This window comes from Vanessa cardui, chromosome 25, assembly GCF_905220365.1.
Source record: "Vanessa cardui chromosome 25, ilVanCard2.1, whole genome shotgun sequence".
NCBI classification, from domain to species: domain Eukaryota; kingdom Metazoa; phylum Arthropoda; class Insecta; order Lepidoptera; family Nymphalidae; genus Vanessa; species Vanessa cardui.
In genome coordinates, this window is record NC_061147.1 from 6,522,697 (window position 1) to 6,536,627 (window position 13,931).

Sequence of the window (13,931 nt, forward strand, 5' to 3'; positions counted from 1 at the left end):
TTAATATTATTAAATAATATGGGCAACAAAATTTCAATAATTTAGGATTCATTGTCTAATGGTCTCGAATTTAAAAGTCCTTAAATGTTTCTTGTTCGTATCATCATTACCTAAAATTAGCCACTTCTAAGTATACAATGAAGTGTAGTTTGACAACCGATTTGAAATAATACTAACCGCTTTGATGCGCCTCTGTTTCACTAATTAAACTGTCTCCAGCTGATGAAGCTCTCGGAGACTGTCTACTCGCATCAAGGAATGATGATTCAGAACCTAAATATTACTAACGATTAGTGTATACTCTACAAGCTGATTACTGTCATGATGGCTACTCCGCGTTCGTAGTGCAATCGCATGTTATATGATTAGGAATTCGTAACCTCAGAAAAGAAAATATGTTTATTTTTCTCTTTATTGGTAATTGCGACATCTATATCAAAAATACCTTAACAAAGAAGGTTAAAAAAGGTCACGTGGTATTTTTAAATTAATTTCTTATTTACGTACATACAAATTATTTTCTTATTTTCATTTCCGAGTCATGTGTAATGCAATGAAGGTTCGAAATATTATTAATAATTTACTTCGTTTAATTTTGGAAAATTGATACCTTTAGGCTGTAAAACAGATTGTTTTTCCGCTTCATCGGGTTTTGATCTTTCTTTCATTATTAAATCCACTGGTGACGGTGGTGGTGTTTTCGAGAATTTTGAAGACAGATCTGAAAGAAAATAGTAACTCTTATAATTTAGTATAATATGCTAAACTAAATTATAATCTCATCCAAACATCATAAACGAAATGAAATCGTGATGAATTATTTTTTTAAATTTACGTATAAAGTATAGACTAATTCTATGATAAGTCTTACCATGGGTTACATGACTAGAATCGATTCTTATGAGGGCACCTTGAGATGAAATATCTTCTAGTAAATTTGAACATCGTCTATTTAATTCGGACATGTCTGGGGGTTCAATTTCATCATCCTTTCCACTTGTTTCTGTTTCATCTTTTTGCTTTTCATCCTCAAATGTTATTTTTTTAATTCCTATTTCAGAATCGTCTATCTTTACTTTCGTATCTTTTTTTTCTTCAATTTTAACGCTAGTATCTGATATATCAAATAATTTTGTCTTGTCTAATGACTTATCATCTTGTTCACTAAATACTTTACTTTCTGTCATAACTGAGGTCTCCTGAGAGGAACTTGACGATATATGGATTATCCTTGAAATTGATCTTTCTTCTTCTATAAATTCTTTGCTTTTTGTTATACCATCTGAGGCATCTGATGCTAATGTTTTAGAAACGTCAAATGATGAATGTTCTTCGGAAAAGGTTTTTTCATCAATTGATCTAGAAGTTTCCTTCACACTGTCTATAGATGCCTTTGAGTAGTCTTTACTTAAATCGACTGTCGAGTCTTTAGACAATTCGTTAGTGGCAAAATCGCGAGAAGTGTCTTTGCTATCTATAGAAGACTTAGAATAATCTTTCGTTAAATCAATAGATTTTTTTGATAAGTCTGGAGTGGCACGATCTTCCGTTTGATCTTCAATTCTAGTTTCTTCTTTTGTGTCCATTGAAGTTTTAGATGGATCTTTCACTAAATCTGCTCCACTAATCTTAGATAAATCAGCTGATGTACCATCTTCAACTACTGATTTTTGTTCATCATCGGAAGATTTAGTTAATGTGGAAATCACAGTCGTTACTGACGACTCTGTTGTTGATTTTGAGACTAAATCGGAGCGTAAAATACTGTCTTCAAAATGCGTCCTTTTAGGGAATGTATCACCAAATTTTTCTTCAATTAAATCTTGCGGCGTACCTGAACTTGTACCTGATGCATCATGGAAATCTTTATGTTTTACGTCAGGAGCAGTAAAAGATTCTTCAGTATATTTTCCCCCATCTTCAAAATATTCCGTCTAAATTTTTAAAGAAATCGTGAGTATGTTAAAATTTTGATTTTATAAATCTAATAATATTTAAAATAACGCTCTTACCTCTTTTTCTGGAAAATCATCAGCGTCATCAAGGGAATCAGTTCGAATTTTTTTTATATCGAAACTAGAAGTTGGAAGCTTCCCATCGATTTCTGAAGATGGTTCAATAATTTCCAAAACTTTAGCCTTGTCCATATCTGAATGTAAAATAATCTTAGATTAATAGATAATTTGAGAAATAATATTTATAATATGCGTCAAATTTATAAAATAGCAGCATACGATACTGAAATTGTAAATATATATTATTTTCGAATAAGGATTACAAAAACCATGTTGTACAATCACTTTTTTCACGGATTAAATAAACGCAACGTTTGTGCTGAAAATTTGGAGAAAAATGCTGGTGAGATTGTGAGTAATGTTAGCTTTTCTAAAAGAAAATCAATATATACGAAGAATGCAGTTGTCAAAAGTTTGGGAGTACCATCGAGCTTTCTATAGTCGTCACAGAGCTCTTGTACTGATAAATGTACAGTTTCCGACGGGAATCAAGAAAGACGAGAAAGTAGAGAGAGCGAGTTCAGGCAATGGCCAGCAAGCACTATTTCAGAAGTGAGGAGCATGATTCCCGTCAAAAGGCCTGGTGACAAATGTGGCAAATTGCGGACAATTCCCTCGTCTTATTATTTATTTTCACTCATGTTTTGTTGTATTTAAAAGATAAATAGTAAAGTTTGAACTTTTAAATCAAAAATTTAGTTCTGGAACTGCAGTAAGTGATAAGTAAACATTTTAAACTAATAAATATAATATATTATAATAAAGCAAAACAAACATACCTGACTCTGAGTCTGTATATATCTGTTCCTCTACTTCATCGGGTGAACTTTGAACTGAAAAAGTTCTTGCGTGTTTTTTTTTTGGCATGATCAATATTTCACCACTGTCTCTTGAAAGTGATTTTATTAAACCAGGTCTTTCCTTGGATACTTTTGTATCTTCTGAGATAACTTCTTTCTTAGTATCAGTAACATCAGGTTTGGTATCTTTTGATTCATCTAAAAATCCTTCAACGGTATGCACAGCTTCTTCTATAATAGAATCCACCGAAACCTCTTCTTGTAGCTTTATTTTTTGTTCTCTTTCATCATCAACTTCTTCAGATATGTCCAAGTCTTCTGAAGCTTGTTTAATAATGATTTCTATATTATCTGCCATTTGCTTCATTGTTGAGTCAGATTTCTTCATTTCAATCGTTGTATTATCTTGACGAGGACTGGTAATAACATCAACATCTATTCTATCTTCTTCTATTTCTGATTCGGCTATTCTTTCAAGCGAAACTGCTGGACTAATGCAAGAATGTCTACGTTCTTCTTTTTGGGGTACTTTAGCATCGTAGGATCTTTTTTCTGTCTCAAGTATTTCCTTGCTAATTGTTTTGATATCCTTTTCTAGTACAGGACTTCTAGCTGTTGCTACCGTTGTACCCTTCTGTATTATATCTTCAATGACTGGTTTTACTTGTTCTTTAGTTATTTCTTGAGGTTCTTTTAAATTAAGGTCCCTCGGTTTAGATGTTTCAATTTCGGATGATATTTTGATCGATCCACTTACAGTAGTAATCTGAGGCTTTTCGATGTCAGATGTTTTTGTTAATATTTCTTTGTCAGATGGCAACGACGATGTTTCGGTAAAACTTTTGTCAACAATTATGTCTTGTTTTTTTACTTTAAATTGAGCTTCAGCTGCATGAGCTAGTAATTCATCCATTACAAGTTTATGTGTTGTATCTAATGTCACTGTCCCTTTTTTATCCTTTTTTGTCACCGGTTCTGAATATTTCTTTTCAAATACCTTTTCATCAATTATTGTTGTAGACTCTTCAACAGAACTAATGCGGCTTTCCTTAGACTTCATTGATTCTGAAACTTTAGTTGTGATAGTTTCTTCTCCAGACGGATGTTTAGTAATTTCAGTAACAGTAATTCTAACTTTTAAGTCTCCTTCTGGAGTTTCAGAGGTGTCAGTAATTGTTGTTGTTAATATTTCTTCTCCTTTTGGTCCTATTTCTGTTTTTGTTTCTGTAGACGAAGTTTTACCTTTGTCATCACTAAGATCATCGGATTTATGCAACATATTACTTATTGTGTCTTCTAAGACAGACTCGCTTACTTCAGTTGGGGTCGTAGTATATGTTTCTTCTTTAAATGATGTAATGCGTTCTGATGTCTTTTTTGATATACTTATACTGCCGGAAGGATATTTAGTAGTTTCTGTAACAGTCGTTTTTATAACTTGTTCATCTGTTGGTAATTTGAAAGTTTCAGTTTCAGTCTCAATCGTTATTTCTTCTCCTTCAGGCCCGACATTGGTCTCAATTTTTAATGAAGTTTTTTTATCTTCCGGTAAACTTGTTTCTACACTTTTAGTTAAATCTGGAATTACCTCATCCTTATCACTAGATTTAATAGACTGTGATACTTTAGTTGATGTTTTTACTTCTCCCGAAGAGTACGTTATCGTCTCTGTTACTGTTATTTTAGTTATTTCATCCCCTTTATCATTTTTAATTTTTTCTGTAACAGTAACTGTAGATATTTCTTCTCCTAAGTCACCAATTTTCGTTTCTGTTTTGGTAGTTACAGTTTTTTCTCCTTCATCTGTGATTTTTGCTTCAATATCACTTATATCTGTTTTTGTTTCAAACTGTTCAGATTTTGGGTCTAAAATTCTTTCATGAAGCGGTAGCATAGACTTTTCTAATGATTTTAAAATTTGATGTTCCTGTTCTTTTATATATTCTGAGACTTTTGTAGAAACTGTTTCTCTGCCAGAAGGATATTCTGTAGTCTCAGTTACAGTTGTTCTTACTATTTCTTCTCCTGTTTGTCCATAAATATTTTCATTCACAGTTGTAATTGTTATGCTTTCACCGGAATCACCTGTCTTATATTCTGTGGTGGATGATATTGTTTCTTCTTCACCAGATTTACCTAATAAGGGTACTGTATCTTTAGTGTGAGGCTCTGTGGCCTTTGTAGTGGTGGGTTGAGAGGTTTCAACCAAATTTACTGTACTCGTTTTTATTTCTTCTTGTTTTTTACTGTCCATTTCTAGTTTTTCTGTTTTTGAAATACTCGTTTTATATGAATCATCATGTGTTTTATCGCCAGTTGTTACTAAAATTTTTTCATCTTTGATTTTACCAGATTCTGTGGAAACTACTTTGGACATAGCTTCTCGTTTTATTTGTTCTTCGCGCTCTCTTTCCAAGAAATTACTGGTTACGTGTTTGTCCGGCAAAGAGCTGTAAGTAATTGGTCATCATATAAAAGATGAAGTTCTCAACTGAATCCGAATCAGTTTATTTGTAAATTAACATTTTTTTTACAAGATATATCTTACCTGATTTCGGCAATGTGAGGTAGTTTATGCACGTAATCAGCAACATGATCTTCAGGAAAACCTTCCACATCATCTAATGAATCTCCATGAGTTAATTTTGCTAATTTTGATGGTTCACTTACTTTATCTGCGAATTAAATACGTACATAAAATACATAAAAAAATAAATAAAATAAATATACCATTTTATATTTACTCATGTTACCTGGCGATTTTGTTTTACCCTCAGCTTCTTGTTTAGCTTCTAGCTTTTCTTTTGTTATATCTACGTGAGTACCCTGTGTTCCAATATCGTCTTCAGATTCTTCAAAAGTATAATCTCTTGATTCGGTAAGACTATGGGCATCGGAAAGACGTTTTTCATCTAGTCGCAACTCACTAACAGAACCCACTGATGTTACTGATTGACGTTTGTCTGCCTCAACTTGAACGAAAAAAAAAATGGGAATTAGTAGTTTTATTTTTATTTTAAGGCAAACTTAGTAAAGTTACGACAGTAACTTGTGTACCTTTATGTAACGAATCTCCTTTCGTTGATATATCTCGGTCCAATTCTTTAGTAATTTCTGTTACCGTTTTGGTTATATCTTTAATTTTTTCCTTTTCTACTCCCAAGTCATCTTTAATTTGATCTTCTTCGGAAGAAGTTTTCTTATCCGTAACTGCATCTTCTGAGCTTATCCTATCCGAAATGCCTTCAGATGATTTTCGGTCAGATATTTCGATTTCTCTACTACTTTCAGAAGAAATTTTATCCGATTGTTCATCTTTTTCAAATGACTTATCTATTTCTTCAGCTTCAGTAACAATCATTTGGAATTCTTGCTTAGTTGCTGGAATTTTAATATCTGGTAAATCGGTTATTTTCGTAATTGAAATAGACTCAGTTCGTGAATGCCGTTTTGGTATAACTTTTTTGAATACTACTTCCGGTTCATCAGCTTGTGTTGATGTAGAATCAGTGTCTTGCTTTTGTGATTCTAAAATCTGTGAATCAATCTTGATTGAAGTAAACCCAATGCTTTCTTCAAACTTTTCATCACCAAAGCCGCTGCCGGAGTCAGCAGTTCCCTCGTATTCTGCCCTCTCGTCAAAATCAGAAGATGATATTTTAGCTTTCATATCAGATTGGTCTGATTTTAACGAGTCTGCTTCCGAGTGACGCCTAGAGTCTGTGTGATCAGAATCCTCCAATGAATCTGAATAAATACGCTTTGAAAAGAAACACTCTTGAACCGAATCATCTTCAGGGACTGTTTCTATAAACTGTCGCGCTTTAGCGCTTATAACCGGAGATTCCTTAGCGGATGTCTAAAACAAAAGAAAATATATTGATGTTATTATTATATTACATTTACCGTTAAAAGTTCGATTATATAAAACTATGTTACCTTTTCAGTCTCTTTTGTTGTAAGAGTAGGGTAAAGTGCCTGCGCACTATGCTCACTTTCAAATTTTAAAAATTGAAGCGTGTCAAACCGACTTTTGTCAGTTATAGTTATAATTTTTTCATCAATTTCGGAGATTTTTCCTTCATCGACAGGCTTATCCAAAACTGGCCTATGTGCAGGGCTGAATCCAATTTGATCTTCTAAATCAGAGAATTGTGAGGCTTCATCTAATGAATCGCTTCTATGCTTAGAATCTTTTGAATATATCTGTAAAAATATTTTTCACCAGAATAAGTCATTTCGAAAGTTTGAATAATCATTATATAAGTTATAAATTTTTGACTTTAAATTTTACATAAGAGTTATTATGCTAAAAATACGGAACTAGGAGTTTGGTCTATCTTGAAATTTTAATTACTTGATTACCAAGCAAGGTGTTTCACTGGCAAATAATAGTGAAAAATAATTTCTTGTAACAATTTCAGGGATTATTGTTGTTTTATTTAAATAAAATAAACGATAAGGATCGCTTGAATTCAATTCAATAAAACTATTGCAAAATCAGTTACCAACTTTTCGTTTTTACGAAGATGTCAAATATGTAATTATATAAAATCTGTTAATTATATTTATCAAAATAATTATTTTACCTTAGATTCAGTTTGAGACACAAAGCTTACATCCCTTTCTGTGCTTTGTTGTAAATCCGCTAATGAATCGGTTTTATCAATACCAGAAGGCAACGGGGATTCTTGGGAAATTTTCCTGCCAAGAGCATCTTGTACATCTGAACCTATTGAATCAGTTTTAGTATGTTTGCTAATGTCAGATTTTGTGCTAGCTATTGACTGTTGAGTTTCAACCTAAAAATTAACATAAGGTTTATTTTAGTTTTTATTTAAAAATAAGATTAAAGATAAAAATTCTATTTTAATTGAATAAAACAATATACCATGTCTTTTAATTTCTCATCAGGAACGTCTTTTTCTTCTAATGTTTCTGTAGTTTGTTCCTCAACTACTTTTATTTTTACTTCATCGGCCTGTCTTTCAATTTTATGCTCTAAAGTACTAACCACTAAATCATCTTGCTTAACAATATCATCTTCAACCTTCTTTTCTTCATCGTCTTCTTTAATTTTTAAGTCAAAAGTATCTGTAACATCAATTTTTCTTTCGAAAGAATGTTTGGTCATTTCATACTTATGTTTTTTGTCTTTCTCAATTTTAACTGTTGTCTGTGATTCTGTTTCAGTTTCTGAATCGGTTGATTTTTTTAAAAACTCACTATCCTCTTCAGATGAGACCTGTACCAAAGTTGAGTCGGTTCTCATAGTTTTCGGGAACTGTTTCGGTTTTTCATCATGTTTAATTTTTGAATCAAAGTGTTGTATCGTCTCTTTTACTGACTTTACGGTTTGAATTTGCTTCTCAGTCTCAATCAAAACTTGTTGACTATCACTGGTTATTTGCTTAGACTGATCTCGCACAAATGCTTGTGTATATTCCAACCCCTGGTCCTGTTCTTGTGTATGCCTTTTCAAAGCTTCTTTTGTGAGTTTAACTTGTTTAGGTGTTTCGAGAGGTTCTTTCGATATTTTGGTTTCAAATGCATTTATTTTGTCTTTCAGAGTTGCTTCAGCAATATCCTTTTCTTCATCGGTTACTAATTCGGGTGACTTATCACCATCGTCTAACTTTTCTTCAACTCTAGCACTATCAATTTCTTTTTGTGAGATAGGTTCCTTAGTAAATGTGTCTGTTTTAATTTCAGTGGTTTGTTTTATAGTTGTTGTTTGATGAGTTTCTACCGTTGTTGTCTTCTTAGGAGTAATTGTGACATTAGAGAAATCGCCAGATGGAAATCTCATTGACTCGTTTCGCATGTGTCGCTGTAGATGCTTTGGTGTAGGTTTACCAGGGGAGGATGGATCGAATTTCCTAAATTGTTCTATTGGTCTCTCTTGTTTTATTTCTTCTTTCCTCTCAGTAACCTGTTGTTCCCTTCGTGTATCTTTAGCATCATCAACATCAACGGTATCTGGTGAAGTTTTTAAGCGAATTTGTTCTATTTTCGACTCTGCTTTAACCTAAAATATATTAATAATAAATAATAAGTGTAATTAAAAAAAAATACTTAGAAAATTATTAGCATACGCGATAGAATTACCTGTTGTTCAATGTCTTGAAATTTCTTTATGTCAGGTTTTATTTGAGTCTTTATTTCTATTATCTCTTCGCGTAACTCTTTTTTCTGTTTTGATGAAGGAATTTTACTGCAACTGAGCTTCTTAGTAATTTGTTCTTTTCTCTCAGCTACGCTGCGCTTTACGTCTGCGATATCCACCAAATATGTATTAGTCAAGTAAAACAAAATTGTTATTTTTATTTCAACCTTTAAGTCTATACATATAATAAAATGGGAGTGTCTGTTTGTAATATTTAAATGGTCCTTTTTTACTCAATGGCTACGTATACTCGGTATATATATTTTATCAAAAGTATAACACCTCGCCTCATTGCCTCCACTGGTGACAGGAGGGCTGGTTCGTTTTTTGTTAGGATCAGAATTGCAGTTCAACGGGGAAATGCTGCCAGCATTCTTGCCACCATTCCACGCGGTTAAGATTTATACAGTAACTAGTTTTATTTTATATTTGTATATATTTAAGCATTTAATGTTATTAATTTTTATGTTAATAAATGTTAATTATTAATAGGAAAAAAAGTATGTATACCAAAGTAACATTTTTTACAATTTTAGTCTGTCTGTTTGTTCCGACTAATCTCTGGAATGGCTGGACCGATTTTGTTAGGACTTTCACTGGTAGATAACTGATATAATAAGGAGTAGCTTAGGCTAGACTAATATTTTTTTTGTTACATTCAAACGCGTATAAGGTCGAGGGCACAGTTTGTATTAAATACGTACCCTCATCTTCTTCGCTTTCTTCACTCGGTGTAGGAGTTCTATCCATTTCGCTTTTTTCTAACACTGATTTTTCTTCTGGAGAATATTTAGCTTCGTCTTGGTCTAGGTCCTCTGTACGCGTACGTTCTTCAAATTCATTATCATCATAAATATTCTCCTTGAGCTTATTGTCCTCTTCAGCTATTGATATTATGAAACAATGTTAGTATTTTTATCTTTTTCATTTATTTTTATAATATATTTATAGAATTCTTATCTGGTAATTATTTTTTTTCAAAACTTGTTTAAGAGAAACAACATAGTGTTTAGATGAGTCAAATTATAATTTTAACTAATCAATATCATACATTCATATATCACGGTGATCCTTTCAATGGATCGCTATAATTTCATGTACAGTCAGAGTAAGAAAACCTATGTAAGTTTTGAAATTCGTTCTTTTTTCAAGTCTTAAACTCTTAGTACCTTTTGAATCTAAACATCAAATCAATATGTCACACTTGATCGGTAAAGATTATAGCTCATACTAAGACACCAAAATTGATCTTAAGATGACGAATCTTTTCTTAACTCGATTGTACAAAACAATTAATATCCTATTACCTTTGTATGCTTCAATCTCTTCTGATTCTTGTCTCTCTTGATATATATTTCTTTGGATACGTCTCTCATTTGTCATTTCCGATTGCGGAGCAATAATATCGTCCCTTCCGATACGACATAGTGCAAGTTCCAATGAATTATCTATAATATATGTGATATTGTTTTAAAAATTAAAATCACCTTATTATTTGCTTTCCTAGTTTATAAGGATATATATTTGACCACCAAAAAATGAAGCCTTAATAAAAAATAAATCGAAAAATTAAGAGTATGTTTTAGTGAAACATAATTTGAAGTAAAAATTAACGAAATACCTTGTGCCTTAGTTCCAGATTGAGTCTTCCAAAGTTTTAGCATCAACTGAGCTTGCTCAGCTGCAGTTATTCGCTTCGCTTGTATCTGGTTAACAGTTGCGACACTCACTCCTAGCTCATAAGCCAAAGCCACCCAATCTTTACCGAGCAAAATACAAATATCTTCCAATCTAAAATCACAATATTATCAAATTTATGTAATATCAAGATTAGGTAATATTAAAATTTTATTTTTTACGTCTGTTTACTCAGACAGGCACTAGAATAGAATAACACAGCTTAATTGCGTTTCAGTCATTCAGGACTTACTTCAGTCTAGAATACCGAGCCGATGAGTAAAATCGGGTTAATCCTATTACAGTATCGACCAATCTTATTACGAATAACCTTGCCTTTACATTTATTTTTAACCTTGCGCAGTGGATACACTTACATACCATCTGTTTATTTACTTACTGTCCTATATACTGGTAGGTCTTCAATATGTCATTGAATATGGTAAAGAACATTTTCTTATTAAAATAATATTTGCCCTCATATCATTAATATATATTTTTTTACCTTGGATCACTAAGCCTTTGACGCCAAATTAATTCCTGTTCCTCGGTTCGTCGTGGTACCATATCTGCCGGTATTGGAGATGTTCTTTCTACCAATAAATCGTCTGGTACCATTATGTTGAGTACGGCAATCTTAGAAGCAAAAAAAAATAGTTAAAAATGGTAAGAATATGTCCGTTAATATTTCAGAATATGTCGTCGATTAATATTTACCGGTGTGGGTGAAGGTTCACCCTTGGGAACTTTAGGATCTCTCATGAATTGGCATCGGCACATCGGCTCCAAATCTTGAGTTTTTATCATCACTGGGAAAGCAACTCGGTTCTCGCGGAAAGCTCGGAAAGGTATCGACAGCTGTTCGCCAGATTTGGCCACTGGTACTAGATTTCCACCAAACTCTAGGTAAACTGGCTTACCCTCGTGGACCTATATAGATGACCAACAATAAATTAGATTTCGACACAAAAAAATATTGTTCTAATCCCATTGAGTTGTGCAACGTCGTAAAACATATATAATGTAAAAGTGATTGATTGAAATAAAGCAGAATTCGAATAAGTACCAAAATTGATTTCAGTTTTCTTGCAAAAATATTTAACTCAATCTACAAAATTACCATCCTTGCAATCTGAACTGAATCTCACCTCAACGTCACGACTCTTAGCCACTTGTATGAAACGTTCGATCCTTTCCAAGGCCTTATCTTCTTTATCATCAGTCACACAGAACATACGCAACTGAGCTTGACACTCATCCGTACGCTTTGCGTAAACCACTATACGCGCCATAAATGGTACATGAATAGCTTCCCTAAAAAAAGTATATAAACAACAACGTAAGTTTCATTCTTCGATGTTAAAACAGTTCATTTTTGTATTATTTTCCTTCGAAAGTACTTTTTAAGATTCAACGTAAAGTACAAATAACAGATAATTCGATGAAATTTGTAATATAATTGAATTAAACCTTATTGGGTTTTATAGAAAGAGCCTAAATGGCCCAGAGGGTAGAACGCGTACATCTTAACCGATGATTTCGGGTTCTAGCCTGGGCAAGCTCCACTGAATTTTCATGTGTTTATAATTGATCTCGTGCTCGGCGGTGAATGAAAACATCTTGAGAATCTTGAGGAGGAGAAATTAGTCACATGAAGGTTGCATGGGACTAATTTCAAAGAAATTCTGCCTCATGTTTGACGTTGGAATATACTCCAAACTTTTTTCTCCTCAAAAGGGACAGGACGCCTTAGCCAAGTCGGAAATTTACAGGCTGTTAACGTTTTTGAGTTTTATATTAAGTACGACTCCGCTGAACATTTATACCTGTACAATTCTGTAGCCATTTTAGTCGCGTCCTCCACATGTCGACAGTCGATGAGCCAGTAGCGAGCTGATACAGTCGTCGTGAACGAAACACAATCGTTGACAAAAGTCAACGGAGTATTTTCCGTGACGTCTTCCCAATGGGCCCGATTAGTTCCTCCTGTTCAAAATACATAACAAATGAAATAGTTGAAACATAATCATTCACTATAAATCGTAAGATTTCCGATATAAAGCTACGAAGGCAGTAGCTGTTACAACGCCATTTTCAGCTGCCATATAAATTTTTACTTAATCCACTTAGTAATGCATGCAATAAGCATTTAAAACTAGATATATTTATTACGTTACATCGCTCCATTTTTACATTTCTACTAACTAATATAAACATGTTAGGAAGATGTACTGAAAGAAAACAAAAATGTAATAAAAGTTATTTTCAATTGAATTACTTGTACAGTTGTATCTGTTATCAATGTAACCAGGTTACTTGGATAAGAAAGGTTAACAAACAATAAGAAAATAAAACAAAATGGTTCCAAAACGGCCTATAGCAAACACACACCAAGCAGGACAACATACTATAGGAAATAATAAATATAACGTACCGTGTTGGTCTTAATTTAATGAAAAAGTGATTTAAAATGTGACACTCTTTATAAAATTTATCAATTACTTAAGCATAGTGCTGTATTTAAAAAACAATGATACAATGTTCAATTGATTGACGAATTCTACAAATTTTGGTCTGATTTTGCGAAAAACAGATCTCTCGAAGGACAATCACTGAAAATAACGGAAAAAATCATATCAAATTAAATCCTGAAGAGTGAGGTGAAAAATAAAAGTGACGAAAATAATAGAATAGATGAAAAAGTAAATGAAACTGATAGGCCGTTTTGGAAAATAATCTGACCAGTTGAAGCAAATAAATATAACGTTGGAAACACTGACGCGTTTGTATGGAATGTGGAATGGTGTACGGTTCCGGGATGGAATGATTCTTATCCTTATTTATAAAACCGTTTCATCTGTGCTGACTTCTCAAAATGTGCCGTGTACGAAATTACTATTAATCCTGAACAATAAATTCCACTATACTGTTATTCGGTGATATTTTATATATAAACAACAGTGCATATTGTCTTTATCCCAAGATTCATTGTATATGATACAGTGTGAGTGATATAAGAAAGCAAAAACTTCCAGCCCGTGCAAAGAGGTAGAATGTATGTAAAGCCAAGAAATGGAAAAGCATTCAAAGTGACAGAGGGAAAATTAAAAGTAATATCAACGTCTATACTCTATATCTATCATATCTCCGTATAGATGTTGACATCGTGATTAATGGATAAAAGAAATTCAAAAAATTCAAAGGACAAATTATAATAACGTAACGTGAAAAATTAACCGACGTATTGTATTTTTTATTGTTATTTGTAAATTC

At 32.7% G+C, this 13,931-nt stretch overlaps 1 protein-coding gene across 3 annotated transcripts in view; it reads right to left on the bottom strand.

The window, feature by feature from the left end:
• The window catches only part of LOC124540455 (ankyrin-2-like), a 75,881-nt gene that overhangs the window by 11,289 nt on the left and 50,661 nt on the right, over positions 1-13,931 (bottom strand). For 2 of the 3 annotated variants that reach the window (XM_047118051.1, XM_047118049.1), the window contains 19 exons: positions 12,485-12,644; positions 11,807-11,972; positions 11,376-11,588; positions 11,164-11,294; positions 10,603-10,772; positions 10,289-10,429; positions 9,686-9,865; positions 8,924-9,087; positions 7,707-8,843; positions 7,405-7,617; positions 6,755-7,021; positions 5,873-6,674; positions 5,569-5,787; positions 5,364-5,490; positions 2,795-5,265; positions 2,013-2,149; positions 872-1,934; positions 611-721; positions 178-273 (listed from right to left, as the gene is read on the bottom strand). In XM_047118051.1, the coding sequence (XP_046974007.1) occupies positions 178-273; positions 611-721; positions 872-1,934; positions 2,013-2,149; positions 2,795-5,265; positions 5,364-5,490; positions 5,569-5,787; positions 5,873-6,674; positions 6,755-7,021; positions 7,405-7,617; positions 7,707-8,843; positions 8,924-9,087; positions 9,686-9,865; positions 10,289-10,429; positions 10,603-10,772; positions 11,164-11,294; positions 11,376-11,588; positions 11,807-11,972; positions 12,485-12,644 (7,968 nt within the window). The remainder of the gene's footprint in view (positions 1-177; positions 274-610; positions 722-871; positions 1,935-2,012; positions 2,150-2,794; positions 5,266-5,363; positions 5,491-5,568; positions 5,788-5,872; positions 6,675-6,754; positions 7,022-7,404; positions 7,618-7,706; positions 8,844-8,923; positions 9,088-9,685; positions 9,866-10,288; positions 10,430-10,602; positions 10,773-11,163; positions 11,295-11,375; positions 11,589-11,806; positions 11,973-12,484; positions 12,645-13,931) is intronic. The other variant, XM_047118050.1, reaches the window with a different exon arrangement.